General features: G+C 55.3%; 2 protein-coding genes across 19 annotated transcripts in view; both read left to right on the plus strand.

Annotated features, from left to right (window-relative positions):
• Positions 1-455: 455 nt before the first annotated feature.
• On the plus strand, positions 456-18,332 carry LOC106035452 (uncharacterized). Of its 2 annotated transcripts, none has more exons than XM_067001023.1 (6): positions 456-875; positions 9,791-9,944; positions 10,934-11,073; positions 14,967-15,112; positions 16,159-16,322; positions 17,262-18,332. In XM_067001023.1, the coding sequence occupies exons 1-6, from the start codon at positions 869-871 to the stop codon at positions 17,323-17,325; spliced, it is 675 nt and encodes a 224-aa protein (XP_066857124.1). In that variant the 5' UTR covers positions 456-868; the 3' UTR covers positions 17,326-18,332. The 2 variants fall into 2 exon arrangements, with proteins under 2 accessions (XP_066857124.1, XP_047916672.2); XM_048060715.2 differs by lacking the exon at positions 456-875 and adding an exon at positions 7,536-8,015.
• Positions 18,333-20,851: 2,519 nt separating this feature from the next.
• BTRC (beta-transducin repeat containing E3 ubiquitin protein ligase) overlaps positions 20,852-21,977 on the plus strand; it is a 119,488-nt gene continuing 118,362 nt past the window's right edge. For 7 of the 17 annotated variants that reach the window (XM_067001006.1, XM_067001005.1, XM_067001010.1 and 4 more), the window contains exon 1: positions 20,864-21,013. Coding sequence is in view for 7 of the 17 variants with exons in the window: in XM_067001015.1 (XP_066857116.1) it covers positions 20,966-21,013 (48 nt within the window). In the remaining 10 variants the exon portion in view is untranslated. Of the gene's footprint in view, positions 21,014-21,977 lie in introns of all 17 variants that reach the window. The other 10 variants (XM_067001015.1, XM_067001019.1, XM_067001020.1 and 7 more) reach the window with 6 other exon arrangements.

Below are 21,977 nucleotides of genomic sequence, written 5' to 3' on the forward strand. Positions count from 1 at the left end.
CCCAGATTTCCTCCCAGCCCCTGGTAGGGGAGCTCTGCATGCCCGCTGCACCACAGCAGGGCTGACCTTTCCCACCTCCGCTCTCCCAGCCCTCTGTCTTTCCAAGACAAAGACTCCCAACCATCCTAACTAGCGCACAGGGATCTTTCCATTTTTCGTGATACCAAATATCCGTTCTGGGGAGAGCTCTGGGGAGAGCGAGCACCCTCTGCCCATCTGCCTGCATGTCCCCGTGTGCCGTGGCAGTGGCAGACACAAGGTCACCTCCGGGGACAGGGTGCCACGTGGCACGGAGATGTGCCAGCCCCGTCAGCTGATGCAAACACCGCTCCTGCTCCGGGGAGCGGTGCCAGGCGAGGATGCAGCTGACTGCGGGTTGGTGCAGGGAAGGGAGGGGATGGGGGAGCCGGGGGAAGGCAGACCACAGGGCCTGACCTTGCACTCAGACCCCCAGGGGATGTGCCAACGTTGCCCGCCGTGTGGTTCCCCAAGGAGGGAGGATGGCTCCTCTATCCACATCCCTCCTGGATGGGGATGAGCCCGGGGATTTGGGGATAGGAGCCCCTTGTCCGTGTCTCGCGCCAAATTCCTCCGTCGGGTTGGGTTTATCCAAAAGTGACGTGCATCTGGGCTGGGGGTGGGGAGAGGGGGCTGGCAGGGGACTCTTGTGGCAACAGCTGGGACCAGGCCTAAACATGATTAATTAACAGTGTAAAAAAAAAAAAAAAAAAAAAGAAAAAAAGAAAAAAAAAGAGAGAGACAGAAAGAGGGAGAAAGAAAACCCAAGTTGCAGACACGATTAAGATTTATGGGCCCAGAAGGATGAGGAGACTGGGGATGGAGGAGACGAAGAAGGGAAGGAGAAAGAATGCCAAGTAGGTGGATTATAATTTAATGCTTCTTTGTGCTCAAAAATGACACGAAGGGACCGCGTGGCAGTCCCTGGGGTGGCGGCTGCTGGAGCTCGGCCGGGCAGGGCCGAGGAGGCAGTGTGGGGGCGTGCAGCCTTGCTGCGCTTTTTTGGAGGGGAACAAACATGTCCCGAGCGGGATGCCACCAGGGGAATGTGCAGGTTTGATTTACAGCCTCAGGACACGCTGCCCAGCCGCACCATGCCAGAGTTTGGCTGGCGAGGCCCTGATGCCATGGGACCCCAAGAAGCGTGGGGTGAGGAGGGGGCCGGATCCATCCCTCCGGCTCTGCAGGGCTCACACGGCTCCTGGGAAGCAAAGAAAAAGGCAGAAAGGGGAGATCAAAATTGATCGTGAGCAGAGGCAAGGCGCGGTGGCCGGGCGCCCAACGCCCAAGAGGAAGCCAAGGTTGAAAGCGAGAGGGAACAGGAGCTGGGACAGGTGACCCACTTTGGGTGAAATAGGAACCGGCTGGGACCTCCTCCCAAAACCGCCGACCAGCCCCGCTTCGCTCTGCCCCCCTCAACTCCCCCGTAATTTATGGATCAGAGGGTACATGATCCCAAACAGCCCTCTTACATCTCTGTCTAAGAGCTGTCTTGTACCCGCTGGAGCTGTGACATGGCATTGACATTTTCCTTCTGCCTCTCCGGGTTTGTGTGCGACTGCCAATGGCTTCGCTTTTTCTCCTCCTTTTTTCCTGTGGATGAGCGGCTGGAAGCAACCCGTCCTCCCTCTCTCTCTCTCCCCAAATCAGCTTTCAGAGCCAAATTTTGTGTTGGGCTTTCCAAAAATCAGAACAAACCCCCGGTTGTCATTTTTTTTTTGTTGGTTTTGCCTTGCTGAGAACCAAATTGGACACGAGGGCTTTGCAGAATCATAAATAAATAACAAGGAGATTTCTACTGAAGCAAAAAGTTTCTGCAGAAGGGCTTGGAGTGCTTTAAGGAGCGCTTTGCCCAAAATGTCACCCAGCTCCACCAGCGTTTGCTGCAGGCGCAGCATTAGGGGTGCTGCCTTCCCGTGCAGAGCTCGTGAGCGGGGTCATCCTGCCAAGTCCCCAGCGTCACCAGCGTCACCAGATCTCTTGTCTCTCATCTCACGAGGAAAATGAGGCTCTGACTCCACTGACTCCATCCAAATAATACGGTGCTGCTTGCACCAAAGCCACTTGTGGCATGCGAAGCGCAGCCCTTCCGGGAGCTGCGTGCCCTCCGGCCAGCTTGGCTCCCACCGCAGGCAGCAAATACGAGACGTGGAGGGCAGAGGGTTTGAAGTCCAGCGAAGGGGGGGCTGCTGCTGCCTTGTGCCCCTGCCTCGTGGTCCTGGGTAACTCCAGACCAGCTGGGGAAAATCAGCTTCGCACCCCAGAGGTCTGCAGACCCTTTAATGGTGATGCATTAGGATTTGCACAGTGCTTGGGGGACTGGTCCTTTTCCATTTCCCCAAGTCCTGACAAATTCAAGCCCCTTTCAGGGTGCAGAAGATCAGTGCAAAGGTCTTGGTGGCTGATCTGACTCCTGCAAAGACACTGTCACAGGTGGGACAGGGGAGAGCACAGACTCAGGGGTATCCTGTGCCTGGCCCCAAGGGGACGGTGCCCTCGGGGTGTTAATGCTGGCTGCTTCCCCGCAGCACGTCATGCCACGCAGAGAGGGGTCGGCAAGCCAGGCGCCAGCAGAATGGCATGAAATCCTTGCCAGAAAGAGGGAAAAGTGTGGAATAAGGAAAAGTTTGGGGTGTTTGGTTTCACCGCAGCAGGTGGGAAAGTAAATTAATATGAGGAATTTGGGAATTTACACGGGAACCTTGACTGGACCCAGCATCCATCTGGGCTGCCCTTCATCCATCCCTCCGTTCATGGAGCTCCCGTGAACACCCGTTCATCCGCTGATCTTCCTCTTCCTGCCCGCAGTAATTGTTGGCACAGGGCGTTGCGCAGAGGAAACCAGCTGCAGAGCACCATGTCAATTTGTGTCGGTGCTAATTCCCCAGGAATGATGCTTCGTGGTCTCGCGGGCCTTCTAGGCGCCCTTTTTATCCGTCAACTGTTTGCAGAGAGCAGAGCAGCGCTTACGTGGGGCTCACTCAGAGGGGAGCATCGCACCCGGTCTGCTCCCCGTTAAAACAGGACACGGAGAAGCAAGGAGGGCAGGGGTGAGGCCAGCAAGAGGAGCAACCAGAGCAGAGAGGGAAGCAGAGAGATCGGGGCCAGCTTGGTTTGGTGCAAGCTGATAGGGGATACCTGGTGGTTGTCCTGGCTGGGAGGCTGCCCTGGTGCCACGTTCGGTTTTGGGGAGAGGTGGAGAAGCTGGGTAGAGTCTGGGGTCAGGGATCATGGCAGGGACGTGGAGGAAACAGCAGATGAGGGTTTTATTGCACCACCCAAGTGTGGCCCTGTGTTTCTTGGGCTGGCCCCACAAGCCACCTGAAGCTGTTATTTATTTGGAGCTCGTGTGAAATGTCTCTGCTCGGGTCTGTCCTCGGGTGCCTCTTGAGGACTCCTGCTTCTGACCCTAAGTGCTTCACTCTGCTGAGCTCAAAAAAGGGGTTCAGGTGCCCTGCCCTGCTCTGAGCTCACGATTTGCTCTGTTTGGGCAAGTCACTAATAAACTTGTTTCAAATCGAGGCACCTTTCCCTACACCTCCCTCTCTCCCCTGCAGCGCAGGTCACATTGAGCCACAAGCATATCAGAGGCTCAGGCAGACACTTCCAGGCAGGAAAAAGCTGCGGTTCCAGGAACCTTGTAGGGAAAAGAAATGGCTTAATGCTTAAATGCCCTGCCCGCCGTGTCGACACCTTCCTCCCCCCGACCTGGCGTGTTGTAGCGAGCAGCAGGGTACCCCAGGGAGCTCTGCTCCAGCTGCACGCTCATCAGCCAGACGGGGAGCGCGCAGCGGTGCCTCGCCACGAACGCTCGCCGTGTTTAATCACACATCTGTGGGTTCAGGCAGACTTAGCCAGCGCGGGAAGGGACGCGCCAGGTAGCAGCAGGTGACAGAAGTTGCTGATTCTGGTTAAACTGTGAAAAACGGAGGAGGCAGGAGGGGAGGGAGGAGGTGCCGTGGGAAGAGGGGAGCCGCGGGCGTCGTGGCGTGGGCATCTGCGATAACAAAGCACCTTTGTGTGCACCCACACGTGTGTGCGTGTGAGTGTGCACGTGGAAATGCGCAGACCTGCACGTTGCTTTGATTGCTGCGGGGTGTGCAGGGGGTGCTGCACCCTCTGTGCTCACAGCACCTGGTACACCCGTGGGTCAGCGATGTCCCCGTACGCAGGCCTGAGGTCCTTGGGGGTTCCCGTGTGGCAGAGCCCCACGCACATGCTTGGCAGGAGGAAACCTCGAGTTCTGCGGAGGTGTTTGCTGAAGTCTGTATCTGCAGGATGCTGCTTTCTTTATTCGTTTGCATGCAGCAGAGATGAGCAGGGATGCCATGTGTTAAGCACTGGGGGAAGTCAGGGCTGGGAAATGAGTTTTTTGGAGCTTGGCCTCCTGCTTGCAGGAGTACGTGTGTGCCTGTTCGCCCCAGGCACGGGCAGTGGGGGTGTCCCACACCCACACCTGCATGCGGGCTGCTGCGTGGGGTGCGTCTTGGGCTGTTGCAGAGCCGGAATGGCAAAAAGGTGGCACAAGGTCCCCGCTCGTCGTCCTTCCATCCCAGCCTGCCCGCTGCCCGACACGGGGGTGTCCTGGCTGGCAGCCCCGCCGTGCCGGCAGGCAGAGGGGACAGGTGGGGTCGGAGGCAGGCTCTGCTCCGCGGCATGGCACAGCTCGGAGCCACATTTGCCTCCCTCAGCGGGAGGGAGGCGGGCGAGGTAACGGCTGCTCTTTCGGGAGCGTGAGCATCCATCTGGTGCACCGAGGGCACAGGGGGTTGGCACCCAGGAGCTGGCTCTGCCACCACGCGTCCTTGGACGGGGCAGGGCTGAGCTCTGCCCGGGGAGGGAAGCTTGTCCTTCCCGCTGACCTTGGGGCCGAGCCGTCCCTGCAGAGCACGCAGCATCCCCAGACACGCAGCGTCCCCAAGTCCCTCTGCTCTGCTGCGGCTCCCCACGCAGCACGGGGACAGTCCGGCCTCTGGGGGATGCTGCTCTGGTCCCTGCACCTTGTGCCGTTCCTTGCACCAGCGCAAAATGCGGCAGAATCACCTTGGAAGATCATTTCGTGCTCCCAAGGCGTGTTTCCAAATTTTTGCACATCACACCAAAGGGTGACGAGGCTGGAGATGTGCAAGAAATCCCCACCACAGCACTGGGCCCTGGGCAGATGCATCCCTGGGCCCGTGGGCAGCAGCAGCGTGGGATGCTCGGTCATCTGGCACGGGGAGAAACCAGCTCGGCTCTTGGCTCTGCTGTAAACCTGCAGGAAACCTGTCGTAAACCTGCACAGAATGGGGCGCTCCCTGTGGATGCTCCCCGTGGGGTCGGATGGGAAATGCACCAGCAAGATGGGAGGCACGGGGCTGAGCTGGCCGTGGGGAAGGCTCTCCAGGGGGAGCAGAGCACATTTAGTGGCTTACCATAAACCCTGCCAAAACTCAGCAAGGAAATGGAAAGCCTTTAAATCGTTCCTCTGCTCTTTCCCACTTTTCCAGTGGCCTGCCCTCACTTTTCTTTTGCAAAACTATTTTTATTTTTCTCATCTGTGGTGTAATAAATACACCTCTGTTTCCACCGAAACTGAATTTTCATTATCCTCCCTAGCGGACCCCAGAAGCAGGAGGCAGAGACACCCTTTGGGTGCAGGCACACCTCTGCAGAACGGGAGCCTGCTGCAAGGTGTGTCCTTGGGAGGAGGTGGCGGGGACGCGGGGATGCTGCTATAACCTCCGCCTTAGTGCTGACAGATGCACAGTTAATGGTCTGCCTGCTTAATGTGTGTCGCTTTGGGATCTAAAAACCCAAACTGGTGAACAGAAGTCCCCTTGCGCTGCAGCACAGTAACCAGACATGAGCGCCAGGCCTGGCAGAGGAAAAGGTTTGCGCTTGGAGGTTTCAGAGCTCCTTGGGCATCACCCGTTTCTGCAGGTGGGTGTTTGCCACGAGGATTTATCTCCACCCCCACTACTTGCTGCTGCTGCTCAGAAACCCCCCCAGGTGCAGCTGCAGAAGCCTGGGTTTGGAGCAGGAGGGTCCAAGGCCACTCCTCCCCGCAAGAAGTCCTTGGGGGCTGAGGGGGGATTTCGGATGATGGACAGGATGTGCAGCATCCACAGGTTGTCTCGCATATCCCCGCCTCTCTGAAAACACCCGGAGGCATCACTAAATCCTGGCCCCCAAAACAACGTGCAGCCATCGTGCCTGCAAGCAGCACAGCGACGTGAGCATCGCTCCCCCTCGCACCTCCGCTCCTGGCATCGCTCTGTACCCCCAGAATTGGGACGGCGGCTCGGTTTCCCCCAGCACCACCAGAAAGCAGAGCTGGGGGGCCGACGGATGCTCACCCCCCCGGGCACTCAGACACGGTGCCCCCGCTGCTGCCCGTGCTCCGGGCTCGGCTGCCCCGGCTGCTCCCAGCTTCTCCCTACTGAAGAATTATGTAGCATGAAGAAGCAGACTCCACCATCTTGAACTGGCAGTGAACTTTGCTTTCTACATATAAATACAGATAGCAATCACACCCCAATCAGCACACAAGCTTCAGGGCATCATCACGGCAACTCTAACTTTCCCATTACGATAATGTGATTTTCACTCAGTCTATAATATCACCAGCCATGAATAAAACAACTGGCTTTTTCTCTCTCTCCCTTCCCTCTCTTCCCCCCTCCCTGCCTCTCTCCTTCTCTCTCCCCCTCTCTCAGATCACAGTCTTTGCATACTAATGATGGCTGAGCATGGCTTCCAGGGTGCGATCTCTGACGGAGGGGGGAGGCCAGGCTCTGGGTGGATCCTCGGCCCCGCACACATGCCTTCATCCCTCTTTTACCATCCTGGAGATCTGAGACCTGGCCGGACAGACAGACAGTCCATGGCTTCCCCATCTGCATCACACACGCGGAGTGGGGCAGGGACATGCTGCGGCTCACGTGGCTGGGTAAAGGGGGGGTCCTTGTTCCCCCAAACCCCCCAGCCCCTCTCTGGAGCTTCCCCTGTCTCTGCTCCGAGGCTCTGGAGCATGGGAAATGTGCCAAGCTGGGATCAATCCTGCCCTGGGCACCCTGGCAGCTCCCCGCGTGCTCACCCCACTCTGCTGGCCCCAGGGATGCGCAGAGGCCAGGGCAGGGAATCAATCCAGTTAAAAACAACCCCGTTGGAAAATAATAATAAATAATAATAATAATTCCCAGTGGGATCGGGTCCTTGATCCGAGGCACTGCACACAGCGGGGCTGTCCCAGCGCTTCCCAGGGATTTTCCCTCTGAAAAGCAGCCGCTGGTTCCCGGCAGGCTGAGCACCGCCGGGCGTGCTCTGGGGTAAGGGGAACATCGCTGTGCCCGGTGCTGCGTGCCCCGCTCTGCCTCCAGCCCCAGCAAACGCCCCGTGCCTGTTGTGCAAGCCCCTGGCACCAGCTGGCATGGGGATGGAGCAGAGGGGAGCACTCCCATACACAGGAATGCAAACGATATGTATTGGGTTGATTTATTTTTTTCCCCCCTCATTCTTCCTCTGGTAACTGTAAAACCAAGAGAAAACCAGGAGTGTGCATGCTTGTACTTTCCAGAACACGCTGATCCAACACGCAGAGCCAAAGCTGGGTGCACACATCCCCTCCCCACTTGGTGTCTGCCACCAAAGTTTTCAGTAAAAGTCTTTTTTTGGGGACACCGATGGCTTGGAGCGCTGAGAGATTGTCCAGCCCTGGCCTCGCCACCCCAGCCAAGCACCGCTCCTTTAACTCCTCTCCACCCAGCGCTCTGGTTCGGGTTGTTATCTCAGGGTGAGTAATTAATTCTCCTGAACATCAGCAGCTGGTCCTGGGTGGGAGCCGTGCTGGGGAGAGCTGCGGCAGAGCAGAGGGCTGGGTTATAAGATGCGAGAACACCTGTCCTTGCTTCTCCTTTTCTCCCTAAAATCTATAAAGTGGGAGAGGGGAGGGTGGTGCCTGGGGTTCCTGCCCAGGGAAAGTGCTGTGGGTGAGACTGCTTCTCCCCTTTTATAAGGTAAAGGGACACATTGAGCAGTAATTGTTGCTGAAATGTCCATTTTCCTGTTCTGCATTCCTTGCTGTGTTAGGAGAGGATGGCACAGAGCTGCTGGGGGCTTGCAGGATTGTGGGGGCTGGCAGGCAGCCCTGCAGCAGGTGCTCTCTGCCGTGTTCTGGGGTTTGGTGGAGGAGCAGTGGCAGTGTGCTGGTGACACGGGTGCTCCTTGCTGGAGCTGGGCTCTGCTCCCGGGCTGCTGGGGGCAACGGGTCCCAGTGCAGAGCCCTGGGGAGGCAGTGGGGGGGTTGGGGCTCTCCCCTTCCCAGAAGTTTCCTGGTGCTTTGCTGTGCCCATGGGAATGGAGCTGCTGGTGCAGTCTGCTGTGGTGGGGCTGCTTCCCTGCTGAAGGGCACTGCAGGGTGAGAGTCAATATACTAGAGTCCTCCAAATGATCCCAAAGCAGAAATGAACAGGAATTAGGACCAGGAATGGGGCAGAATGCTGCCTGGACTACGCCTGGTGTATCACCGGAGCTTTGCAGACAGCGACTGTGGATGTTGTGATTGGAATTGTGGAAAACAAGTGAGTTGTATTGCTCACCTGCAAGTTTTGAGTGCCCATAGGGGAGAAAAAAACAAGTCAGGAAAGCAGAGAAGGGAGTGGCAGCATCCTCACTTGGGCTGCAGGGGTGGCAGGCTGCACGGGGCAGGTGCTGCTGCTGTTAACTTGTGCCGCTGCTCTGCTGCTGCGCTGTGGCTGACCTTGGCAGGGTGTGCGCACCCAAACCTAACCCTGAGCATCCTCAGCCTGAGAGCGTACAGACAGCTGGGGCTGCACCCAGTTTGCTGCTTGCAGCATCGCTGCTGCTGCTCCTGATTCCTTTGCTGGAGAGCTGGAAGGGGAGCTGGGAAGCTTTGTGCCTGCAGCTCATCTCCAGGACAGGAGGAGCCGGGATTTTGTGTGTTACTAAGTCATGCAGCAAAACCTGACGTCGAGCCCTTCTGGGTCAGATATACCAAGGGGTGGCACCGCTCAAAATGAGCCTGGGACAAGCTGCCTGCAAGCAATTGTGGCTTGCAAGTGTCCTCATACAAACCCAGCTTGTTCCCCTGATAGTGGCAGTCTGCGTGGATTTGGGGTGACTCTTTTCCTGCTGGCTCAGGTGTGAGATGCAGAGGGGCCCTGCTTCAGGCAGCCTGCAAAATGCTCTCTGTGGATGAGAAAAGCTTTCTGGGCTGGTGTACCCCAGAAAATCATGCTGGGGGGAGCCACTCATCCTTTCCCACCCCTGTCAGTGCTCTGGTGCTGGGACGTGGGGTCCTTTGGGGTTCTGGAGCCTGGCAGGGCTCAGTCCTCAGCATCGCAGAGGCTGGAAATGGTTCCCTCCTCTTCCCTGCCATAAAAAGAGGGGCAGAGGTGCTCCAAAAACTGGCAGGCACCTCTGCCCACTGATCCCTCCGTGGAGCTTGCCTTGCACAGCAGGGGACGTGTCCCCTGGTGGGTGACAGAGCTGTCTGAAATGGATGGGGCTGTAGCAGAGGTACCTGCCGGCAGGGCTACCTGGGAGATGCTCTTATCTGTCATCTGATTTATCCAGGTTAAAAGGCTGCAATCAGTCACCAAGGTAGATTCATTCCCCAGTAAATAGTGCCCGAGGGCTTCCAGGACCTATTTTACTGCTAAGCACTCTCTTTCCAATGCTTGAATACCTTTGTTCCCAGTGGAGCCGTTGCTGGCTGATATATATATGATATGGGGAGTCCCTGTGACTTTTTTATTTTTGCTCTGCACAGCTCCTGGCCTCGTCTCAGCTGCATTGGACTGCACGATGAATGATCTGTCCAAGGCTTCCTGGCGGCTGGGGGCAAATCCAGGCGAGACGACTCTGGGCTCCAGGAGGGCTGCCTTGGTGAAGCAGGCTCTGCCCGGCGCAGCGAGCGAGGAGAGGTTTGGAGGGGAGATGTGGTGGGGGTGGGCTGGGGGCTGGCTCTGACCCAGCTCTCCTGCCCCTATTGCTGCTGCTGGGGTGCTTTGGGATGGCTCCCAAAAGTAGGGAAGGCAGTGACAATGCCCTGGGGGTGATGCCTGGGTGCCAGTGGTCCCCTGGCTCCCCAGGTGATGCCCACCCAGCTCCCGGAGCTGCCTGCCTCCCACCCCAAAGGCTGGGGGAATGGTTGCATCCTGCCCCCTTCTCCTTCAGGGAGAGCTCAGGAGCCCTTTTCTCCTGCACCTTGTTCCCAGATCCCTTTCAGGCCCTCATCCTGCAAACATCTGAAATTTGACTGCTTTTACTCTTTTTCCTGTTGATACACCTTATGTAGTTCATCATCCCAAATCAGTTTAACTTCCTCCCCCTCTTCCCCATCCCTTCCCATTCCTTCTCCTCCCCCTAACTGGATTTAGAGTGAAGGGCTAATGGAGTGTTGCTGCAAAGGGCTAGGCAAGCTTCCCAAAGTGCTTACCTAAGGGGAGAGCACTCCGACTAATAGATGTGCATTAAGGCTCCGCATCCTCGTGGTCCTGAGAGCTGGAGGAGAGGGCCAGGAGCCCGGAGCAGAGCTCCAGATCTCGGTATTGTTGGCTCTCTGGGTTTCCTGCTGGCATGTCCAGACTAAATGTTTTATGGTTGGACCCTTACCGCTCTCAGATGCACCTTTAGGGATGGGTTTCAAATTTAACTTGCCTTTTGGTAACACCTCAACCTGCTGGATGTTATTCCTGGTAAAATAAAGAGATAAAATGGAGAGAAAACTGGGGCTGTCCTGGCCACAGTGCACAGCCTGGGGAAGGAAAGCTTTCCAGAAGCTGGGTTTGGAGAAGCCATGCCATGGTGTCCCTGAAACACGGTGTGGCCAGGCTCAGGGGACCCCTGATGGCTGGGTCTGGAGGTGACATCAGGGGACAATTTGTGTTTCTGAGACTCCTGGTTTTGCCAGGGACGCAGACCCAGCATGTGCACGCATCCAGCCCCACGTGTGTTTGGCGCAAGCTCTCCAGGTGTTCCCAGACTTCTCTGCCACACGTTTTTTGGAGCCTCCCTTCTGGTACCCGTGGCCTCCTGGCAATCTCACAGGAGGTAAGTGCTGGCTGCCGGGGGGGTGCGGGGGGGTTGTGTGCCCCTGGTGTGGCTCCCTGCTTAGTAGCAGCTCTATAACAGGAGAGATAGGACATTGGAGGGTGGGTTCAGCTCATCCAGCTTCGCTTGTTCTGATGTCAAAGCCTTGTCCGAGTCACCTGAGCTCCTGGTGTCCTCCATGAGCATGCCCCCAAAGAAGCAGTTTGGCCAAATGGAGCCTGAGCATCGGTGCATGAGGAGCCTGCAGGTAGTGGTGGAAGCACAGCTCTGGGTGTCTCCTTCTCCTATACTGGCCAAGGGAAAAGAAAAACAACTCCAAAAAAAAATATAAATAAATAAAAAGTGCAGATATGATGACTGAATTTGGCCTGGCTGCAGGGTGGATTGCAGCCCTCAGAACCACATCCCTAGCTCTCCAGCTCTGAGCTTCAAGTTTTTGAGTACTGGTACCTGGCATGATATATGGAGAAAGCAGAAATCCAATGTATCAAGAAGAGCGTCCCCAGGATAGCCGCCTCTGTGCGTGTGGGGGCAAGATGGGGGACACAACACCCATTTTTTTATAGGGAAGGGGGTCGCTGACATCCTGGCTACCCACCATGAAGGGTCTCCTTCCACCGAGCTCATCCTGGTGCTGGGGAGGAGGAACATGGGAGCTCGCTGAGCCGGACACGGCTCCATCCCTGCCTGGCGGAGGCGCAGGGTCACTCCGTGGTGCTCCCATCAGGGAGGAAGCCTTCCCGCGCCCCGGCAAACCCCTAGTGAAAGACAATCAGGCTCGCTGTCACCGAGCTAATTCCGACGGCATAAAAGCAGTAATGAAATTCACGGCAGGATTAGCCTCTCCATCCAATGGGCCGGCGCCACGGTGACATATCGTGCTTCTTGCCCGAATGTAACACACCATCTAATTTACGTCGTGTAGCGAGCGGGAATGAAATGTTCATAAAGAATTGCTGAATCTTGTCACCTTAACTGCGGCCCCGGGCTCTGAGGCATCTGTCAGGGAGAGGAGAGCGGAGAAGGAGGCTCCTGCCTCGCAAAGCTGCGGCCGGGGCTTTGGGAAAGGGGCGATGGCTGCATCAATCTTCTGGGTCTGCGCGGCGGAGATGCAGCGCGTGGGGACGAGGGATTCGGGATGGAGGCAGCCAGGCTGCAGGATGGGGCTGTGCACATGTACGTGTGGTGCTGGGTCAGGGCTGTCGGACTGTCTCCCCCACAACCATGTGCCTGGGATGCAGGAGAAGGGACCTGTGGGGTGGGAGTCAGCATTCCTGGAGAGCCCAGTGCTGGCAGCAAGGTGCACGTTCCCTATTTCCATGCTGCACCCTACGCAGGCGCACCCTGGTCACAACCCCGTGTATTCACCCGTCTCAGGAGGTGTGAGTGTCTGTGAGCATCCCTTCTGCTGTGGCTCGGCAGCCCTGTTCCCCCCCGCTCCCCTCCCCAAATGTTTATTTGCAGTTAATTTTCATGGATCCTAATGGCTCGGATCCTGCTAGGGGGGAATCACGCTTGCCTCTTCAGTCAGAAAGTTTGCAGAAAAAATAGCCCTTTCCTGTTGTGTTTGGAGTAATAGCGTCTTGGTGTCCAGAGGGGAGTTGGCAAGGAAACAGGGAAGTTTATTAAGAGTAAGAGATTAAATTCCACCGGGTTTAATTGGAAGTGCTTGAGCAAGCAGGGGAGGGAGCCGGCCGGTCCAGGCACCCAAAAGCAGCGCTCTCCCGGGGGGGCTGGCTGCTCCCGGGGCTTTGCCAGCCCCTTCTCTGCTGGGGATGCTGCGAGCTCTGGCTGGTTTGCTTCTTTGGGGTGCCCTGGCACCCCAGCCTCATCTTCCTCCTCCATCTTCAGGTAGGCTCCCACAAGGGCTCTGGAAATGCTGGGACATGGGTGTGAAGCAGCTGGGATAAGGTGGGATTTGGGGCTGTGTGTTGTTTTGGAAGCTGGTTCAGTGCATGGTGCGTGCAAGTGGGACTCGGGTCCTGTCCCTCCCGTGCTGACCCATGTCATGAAAATGTGGGTTGTGCCCTTGGGCAAGGACAGCACAGCCCTGGATGAGGTATGGGTAGGTAACATGCAGCTGGGGTACATTTTGGGAGAATTACCTAAATCTAAGAGGCCTGTTCCCATCTCCTGTTTCAAAGGGAATGGGAAGCAAATCTGCTTCTGGATGCCAATCCCCACATTGTCCTTCAGGTCACAGAAAAGTCTCCAAGGCAGATTCCCATGGATGAAACCATCCCTCCACCACAGGATGGTCCAGGTGCTGCCCATGGGATGAGCCGCAGCACTTTTGTGCCTTCCCAGCACTGATATGGGTGTGCAGGGTGATATGGAAAGGTGCCTTTGTGGCTGCAAAATGAGCAGAGTGCCAAAACACCGCTGCCCTCCCTGCATGCCCTTCTCCTGTCCCACGTGGAGCTGAGAGGTGTCAAACACTTTGCTCGTGAAGGTGGACGGTGGCTCACGGAGATGTTTGGTTCACCTTCCATTCAGCTGAAAACAAAAGTTCCAAATTAAAGAGCAATAAATAATTTATTACTTTATTTACTGTAATTCAAAAAATTGCTTCCCCCCCCAAATCAAGATATATTGCTTCAAATTAAATGTTTCATTAAATCTGAAATTAAACTTTTGGGGGCTGGGGAAAGGAAGACTTTTTAATTTGGCCGAAACCCTGAAAACTGTCTTTTCCCATTGCTTTAATTACAAACTCTGGAACAAAAGTGACAAACTTTACAAAGTGCAGTTGTGCTGGTTTGGTCTCTGCTCCCACTGCTTGGAGACCAGTGGGTTTTTTCTCTTTTTGGGCTCCGCAAGGCAAGGGTGGCACAGAGGTGTAGACTTGGAGCTGCAGTTCCAGAGGGAGCACGTCTCTAACCCAACCCAAACCTCACAGGACTGTGCTTTAATCGAAGCACTGTGTGGCTCTTGGCCTCTGCATAGTTGTGTTTCTTCACAAATTCATGGGCAAAATTGCCAGAGCAGCTGGCTGTGCTCCAGCTTTCACCTCTGAGATGAAAAGTGGGAGTTTCCAAGGCGTGAGTCTTCCCAGCCTTGTCCCACTTCGTGTAACACACTGCTCTTTTGTTTTACATACTTTTTTTTTAACTTGCTTTCTCTTGGCTGATGCCCTATGGTGGGATTTCATCTGTATGCTCTATCCTGGTCTACGGGTGTAACTTCATCTCTGTCATCTTGTGGTCTTCTCCATGCGGAGGTTTTCTGCAGGTTCTCCCTGGTACGATGGTCAGTGGGACCTGCCTTGGGCAGGTGGAAGTCCATGCAGACAAACCAATGGGTTTGCTAGCTTTCTGGGCAGAATGATCTGCGTTGTTCTTATTGCAGCTATCAGGGCTGAATCTACGACAAGGTGGGATCTCTTTTCCCTCCAGCTGTCCAAGAAAACCCAAGCTCCGGGCTGAGGACAAGCCGAAGAGCTGCAGGTCCTCTGAGGTGATGCGGGAGAAATGTTCTCCCTCATCAGAAGCATCCCCGGGCAGCTTTGAATGCCAAAGCAGAAGAGCCAGCTGGGCATGGGTGCGTCCTTCCCTGGTGCCCTCTATTCCCATGGGTGCGGTGTTCCTGCTGTCAGCACGTCCTTCACTTCTGATGCTATCTGCCACAGGTTTGCAAAGCCGGGGCTGTGGTCATCTTTCAGAGGTGTGTTAGCACAATGCAAGAGTGTTTGGGATATCTGGTGGTGCGCAAAGGAGGGAGATCATCTTCTGGTGTCCATCCTGGGCTGCTCTGAGCAGGGCTGGTGGGAGCCAGGGAAGATGCAAGGCTGAGTTCTGCACTTTTTATTGGCTTTAGAAGGATCCCACGAGGAAAACCTCTCCTGTGAGGGTGCTCTTGCCTTCAAGAATTTCCTAGCAAGTTTGTTTTTGCAGATTGTCCTTCAGGTGCTGAATGGCTGGGATATGCCCCCTGGGGAAGACCGCACATGAGGTGTGGGAGCTGGCTCCGTGGTCTGGATCCCAACCTGAATGATGCTGGAGAAGAGACCTCAGAACCACTGTCAGCACCTGCACCACAGGTCAGTTGGGACTTGTCGGGTCCCTGTCAGGTCCCTTTTGGACCTGTGAATTGTGACACCCCTCCTGAGCCCTCTGAGGCACGGGGAAAGCAATAATCACCACAGCAAGTGGGCATTCACCAGGAAAACTCTTACGTACTTAGTATGTAAGTCAAGAGTATTTACAGGAGATCTTGCTGCCTGTAACTTAAAGCTTTAGCGAAACAAATTGGAATTGCCTTCTGGAGGCCATTGTTATAAATTACAGCCCCAACATCTGTCCACATCTGCAACGTCTAGACAGCCCGTCGCGGGGAGGGGAGCGGGTGGGGGGCTGCGAGCGCAGCGGGGAGGGGGGCACAGGGTGGTGCTGGGGCTGTGCTGGGCACCCACCCTGTGCTGTCCCCTTGCCTTAAAGCACAGCCAGGTCTGCCCCAGCCACGAGGGACATCCAGAGCATCCATGCTCGGGGCGGGAGCCATGCCTGCCTTCCCCCCACCGCAGCCTGCGGCTTGACACCAGCAACAAATTTGGCCTTTGGAAGCCTCGACCGCCGTGGCCTTATTTATTGCACGTTGGAGGATGCGAGGGGAGGCAGCGCCTCCAGGCAGCCTTCTTCTGTCTTCCCCGGGCCCCTGTGCAGTGCTTGCGATAAAGAGGCCGGGCCCGTCAGCTGAACGATTGTATTTTTTTTACAGTTCCTAGCGCAAACCTTCTCATTTATATGTAAAGTAGCCATTAGTCATAGCTCTGTTCCCTCACACTGCCTGATGTACAATCACATTTTGCAGTGGATGAATCTTTCCACACAGCTGCTCTGCTATGAATAATCCGTTGCCGGGCCCATAAATCAGAAAAAAATCATGCACCTCCTTTGCCTGATCCTTACACAAAGTCATATATTTTACATGAGGACAAGCTAAATATTCATGAGGCTTTCAAAAGCTTTTCTGACTGCGAGGTACTTGCTGGGGTGGGTTTTGTTCGGTTGGGTCAGGTTTGGTGGTTTGGGTTTGTTTTTCAACCTTGTAAAAAGAAATCTTCCTTCCCCCCCTCTTCCCCATTAGCTGGGCAGTGGTGCTGAGCCCCCAGCGCTGCTCCTCCTGTGTTCTCGCCTTTGCCAAGGACCTGATGACTTCGTCGTTGCTGCCATCCCAAGGACAGGCTGCCAGAAGATGCTGCAGGCACCGGAGGATGCATCCCAGAAGCATGGGGGTGGCCTGTTGCTGAGGTCCTGTTCGAGAACAACGCTGTTGCACTGATTTCTTTCCATTCGTATTTTAAAACCAAGCACCCACAGAGTCCAGGGAGAGGGCTGGGACTGGGGTTTCTGCATCTCCTGCTTCTCGGTGGCAAAGCAGATCCAGGGGGAGAACCAGTGACGTGCAGCCCAAGCGGTAAGATGGGAAATCCCTGCTCAGCATCCCAAAATCCCAGGTTTGGCTTTCCTGAGACATCCCACCGCTCTGCTGCAGCTATCCAGAGTCCCCAGTGGTAGCAGCGGTGCTCTGTGAGCAGGGAAAGTTCAACCCTGGGGGAGGGTGTGGGCCAAGAGACCCTGGCAGTGTGAAGACGTGAGGTTTTTCACCTGGTATCTGTGAAATCAGCACTGAGAAGGACCAGGCTCATCCTGTCCTCCTGTGCCCTGAGGAGCAGTTCCCACCCGCCCTCGCAGCAGCTCTGTGATTTTTCTGATCACAAGGAAAGCCAGTTTGGCTTGCCAACAAAGAAATGCTTAGTTTGTATGTCCTGATTATCATTCTTCTGTCACTGTAGTGAATTAAAACAGTTCACTGTGCTAGCAAATGAGCATCGGAGCTGGCAGAGGATGAAAGGTGGAAGCATGTGGCTGGGCAGGGGGAGGAGAGGGGATGCAGCCCCCTTCCAGCAGTGTGAGGTGTAAATTCAGCTGAACCTGTACTGTCAATCCACGGCCTGGCTGCTCTGAGGACAAGACTCCCTCTCCAGCCAGCGCAGAGCAACCACGTTGTGTGTGTGGCCATCTACTATCTCCTCTACACATCTCCTTAGTACCAGCTAATGGGTATTGCCCTATTTTAGCTGTATAGGGACTATAATTCATTCTGCAAGGTCTTGGGCTCTCTTCTTTTCCTCTTGCACAAACAACTGGCTGTGCCCCTTAGCCCTAAAAAAGCTCCTTTGCTCACAGGCTGCAGCAAAGCTTCCTGACCCCTGATTTCCCCAGGCCACTGCCAACAGAGGCTTCTCTGTGAGAAGCACAGGTGAGCGTGGGATGGAGAGGCTGAGCTGGACCACAGGGACTCTTGACCACCCTGCTGTCCGGGTGGGGGTATCCTGCCTCCTCTCATGAGCTCTTATGCCACTGAGAGCTGTCTGCATGCTCAGCACTGTGCAGCACACCGCAGTGACGGCTGCCGCCGCTGCAAAGATCCTGCAGGACAAAGGGAACAACAAAAGGTTCCTGCACCAGCGCTTTCCCCTCTTTTCTCTTTCCTTCCCTTTTGCCGCAACTTGGAAAGAGCGAAGTCGAGGGACTGCCAAAGCAGAGGAAAACAAGGCCAAGCGCACACAGATGGTGAGCCCACAAATTTAATTTAAAATCATCCTTTATTATTCAAAATATTAAAATTCAGGCAATAATGCCCAAAGGAACTGCACTGATTAAAGTTCCCTAATGTTTCATGGCCAAATCTTGCTGCTTCTTCCAAGGGTCACTGGGACAAGAAGTGAAACCCCTCTGGAGTGCAGAGAGAGGCAGGGCTGTACCTGCTGTAGATCGTTTACCCAAACAGTTACTTACTGACCCAATCAGCTTCACTTAAAGCAAAGCACCAGCTGTTCCTTACCCAATTAATGATTGCCACAGCAAATTAACATGGCGTTACACCAGGCGTGGATGTGGTCCGCAGAGTCCGGAATGCACAGAGCAATATGCTATTGCAAAAATAATCACAGTAATATCTTTACTGTTAGGTAGCATCCTTCATCTGGAAGGATCGCAAGCTCCCTGTGCGCTATATGGCTCACTTCGTGCAACGTGCTCTGCAGTGAGGGTGTGGACAGCAGGAAGGAGGGTAGGTGGGGTACGTGGTTGCTGTTTCAAGGCAGAATAAGAGGAACAGCCAGGGCAGCTCTACTGTGGTAGAGGCAGCATTGACCACACACGTCCAGGTCTTGGTTCCTGCAATCCAAACAAATTGTTATTTCATTGGTTGTAAATCTGCTGGACTCAAAATGTACCTTGATCATGCACCACGGACCTCTTTGATGCCTCTCCCCTGTTGTGTGATGTGACAGTTTGATAGCACAGGGCTGTTGCAGGGATTTTTGGGCCCTGGTCAGGGTCACAGTTCAGTGTCAGAGCCATTCTGCTCTGGGATGTGGCAGATGTGGCAAGCACAGAGCCAGATGGCCAGCTGCAGTGAGCACCCCTGGGTGGGAAGAGGCCACAATGCTGGGCTGCAGATGTGGGAAAGCCAAGCATTGCCTCCCTGCTGAGCATCCCCAGGTCAAGTGCTGCCTCTACAATTCCTTCCTTGGTCCCTCTGTGCTGTGGGGCACACACACAGGCTGCCCCTCGCCCTGTCCCTCTGTGGTGGTTCTGCATCGTGGGAGCCCAACAGCAGCAGAGCAGAGTAACTGAGCCAGTCTCTTCTTCCATCAAAGTCCAGTTTACACAAAGGTTAAATCTAGTTCCTAAATACTCATCACAGTTTTGGCTCTGCTATGAGCCTGTGCCTTTTATGACCCAGACACATTAACCCCCTTTAAGTTACAGTCCGGATAGATCAATCAGCCTAGAGGGCTTTGGGACAAAGGTATCTGGTGTTGAAGCATTAAACTTTCCAATTTTCCCACAATTAAGCCACCATCAAATATTATTGACAAATAAAGCATGCCATCAAAGCCCCGAGCTGCCGCCTTGCTGCAGAGGGGATCTGCTCGCATCCCGGCCCACTGCAGGGTGCCCACAGAGAGGAGGCAGGAGAATTGTGCCCTCAGCACCGGCGGCCCCCGGTTGCCTGCGATTCTGTTACAGGAGCTGTCCCTTTGTAATTATAAGACTCCCTCATTATAATTACTGTTATTTATATAATTGTGGCAAGTGTTTTCAGCTCTGTCAGCAGTCTGGAAGATGCCCAGGCCTATTACAGCCAAGCATTTCAGGCGTTTCACTGCTGAGAGTCTGGGCTCAAAGTATGATGACCAACAGCGTGGCTGGGACAGGCCAAGAATAGCTGCCCATGTCCTGGTGACCTGAAAGCTTTCTCTGGAAGATTTCTATGCCTTGGGACTTCAGAGGGAGGACATAAGGTTACCCTGCCTCTGTCTCTCAAGCCACTCTTCTGGGAACACAGCTCATCCGGCAGCGCGGCCCAGCCCCGGGTGAGCTCATGTTCCCTTGTCACCTCTGAGGGGGAATTTGCTGGAGGACACGCTCCTGGCAGTGGGTCACAAGGCACCACCCAGGTCAGGCGTCCCTGCAAGGAATGCAGTAATGGGCATATTCTCTGCATTGTGCTCTCTCTGATTATCTTGCTTTAAAATCTGGAGGAGATGGGGGGTGTTTAGAGAAAATGAGGGGCAGGGCTGGCGCAGAGGAGACGCTGGCACCATACCTGCAGCTTGAAGCTTCACTTTATCGGTTAAACACAGGGACAGAGAGAATGGGCTTAAGTTGCATGTTGGCAAGTAAGGGCTGGTGTTTGTTCCTGGCTCCTTTGCATCTAAATTGGAAGAAATTCAGGATAACCCACTTAATGTACAAAGTTGTATATATAAATGCAGCAAGGAAAAGTGTCTGAGTGTTCCCCTGGATCACAATCTGCATAGGAATCAGTGTTATGCTTGCCATAGAGAAAGGCAAATTTTATCAGGTTCTTACAAATAGTGCTGAAGATAGAGGAGGTAATTCCTCTCTGCTCCTCCATGTGAAGTGGCTTCAGCTTTTGGGCAGACTGTAAGAAATGTAGGCAAATTGGAAAGAGATTAGACAAAATTAACAAAACTGAGAGGATTAGAAGCAGTGGCTGCCGAAGAGCGAGCTGCTCTTGTTTGGTGTGCTCCAGAGGAGATTAAAGAGGGCCGGGGGGGTCTGACAAACACCCTCCCGCCTACGTGCAGCTGTTCCCAAAGGGCTGCCGGTCGATTCCTTTTTGTTTGTTTGTTTACTGCTTGACACAGCAAGGGGAATTTGATGGGGATGTAAGTCTCCCCAGGTCACGCTGCACTGCCGAGGAGCAACGATGGCGTCCTTGGCCCAACGTTCTACCCGTGTTCAAGTCACCGAGTGTTTTTGGTGTTGGTTTGATGCGTGCACAGGACTAATTGCAGGTGGTGTGTGGGGCTGCGTTAATAGGATTTGACTCCCACAGGCGTGGGGAATCTGTGTGTGGGCACCCATCATTATCCACACGTAGGGCACTAATTGGAAACAGGGCATGGCCATGACATGGGGGGCCGTGGGGCGATTTTGGGCTGGAAACGGTCCAAATGTCCCCAAAGAAGGGCCCCCTCTGGGGGCCTCCTCTCAGCCCTTGCCCTCAAGTTACACCGTCACCCCCCTCCCCGCACTACAACTCCCATCATCCCTTCCTTCCACCGGCAGCGCACGCTCCAGCCGGCTCCCGGCGTGCCCCCCTCCGAAACGCCCTCTGGGCTTTGTAGTTTCCACCCCGTCTCAACCCCTTGCCGGCAGCGCGGCCGGGGACTCCATTTCCCGTGGGCCCACGGGAGGCGCATGAGCCGTGAGGGCGGACGGGGAGGGGGGGGGAGGCCGAGGCGGAGGGGCGGGGGGGCAGCGCAGGTTCCTGTGTGCGCTGGCTGCGGCCTGGCACCGGGAGGAGGAGGGGGCGGCGGCGGCGGGGCCGGGGCCGGGCCTGGCGGAGGACTATGGACCCGGCCGAGGCCGTGCTGCAGGAGAAGGCCCTCAAGTTCATGGTGAGGGGCTGGGGGGCGCGGGGGGGCACCTGGGTGCGTGTGGGGGGGGCTGCGGGTGAGGGGAAGGGGGGAGAGGGGCAGGGAGTGAGGGGGGTGCTGGGCCGGGGGGCGGCCAGCGGGGCCCTGAGGGATCTGGGGGGGGGGTGTCCCCGTGTGGTGCCTTGTTGGGGTTGGGGGGGGTTGGGGGGCTGTAGGGGGAGGGGTTGTGGGGCTATGGGGGGGGGGTTGTGGGGCTATGGGGGGGGGTGTGGGGCTGGGGGGGGGGTTGTGGGGTTTTTCCTCTTGGTGTGGGTGCTCCAGGCTGCGCTTCTGTGCCGCACGCCGTCCCCCCGCAGTTTTACTTTGCGTTTCCCTGCTCTGAGAGCCCTAAGCACCGAGCCGCAAATTTATCTTCCGCCTGCTGCCTATCGTTGGTAGCCACCGTGAGCGGCTGAGGTCTGTGGGCTGGCCTTCGGCCTTGGGGGTGCCAGCATCCACGCTGCTCCTCAGACGTGCCTACTTAACTTAGATTTGAGGCCTGATACGCTTAAAGTCTACTTTAATTCATTTTTTCTTTATTGTTGGTATTCCTAAACCATTTGGCTAGGAACACGAGATTTAGAAATGAAATCAAACTGGTGCCAACTGAACTGCATGTAAATTTCGGGTGCCCCACACTGTTCTTTCCCTAAGGATATCATTGGAGTGGCTGGCAACGCTTGCTAGAAGTTTGTTTCGGATTAGTGCTTCCAGTTGTACAGAATTAAATCCAAGCTCATCAAGAAGAAGCGATTCTGTTAAACCTCCAGCACGTATGCCCAGAATGAAACTGAGGAAACGCTCGCTGCAAATTTTGGTTTTTAGTTGTGCTTCGCAATGCTTGTTTGGCTTCTGCTTTTTTAATCCTGTAGAACTTGTTTCTCCTGAGACTTCTTGACCCTTTTGCTAATAGTCTTGAAGTCTGTCAGATTTATAGAGCCTCAGC

This window comes from Anser cygnoides, chromosome 7 (assembly GCF_040182565.1).
Source record: "Anser cygnoides isolate HZ-2024a breed goose chromosome 7, Taihu_goose_T2T_genome, whole genome shotgun sequence".
Lineage (NCBI taxonomy): Eukaryota > Metazoa > Chordata > Aves > Anseriformes > Anatidae > Anser > Anser cygnoides.

Bases quoted from the DNA above. Each gene is read 5' to 3' on its own strand.
- LOC106035452 (XM_067001023.1), top strand. The intron at 11,074-14,966 runs GTAAGTGCTGGC...TTGTTTTTGCAG, and splicing joins TCCTGGCAATCTCACAGGAG to ATTGTCCTTCAGGTGCTGAA. The intron at 16,323-17,261 runs GTCCTGTTCGAG...CTTTGCTCACAG, and splicing joins GGGGGTGGCCTGTTGCTGAG to GCTGCAGCAAAGCTTCCTGA.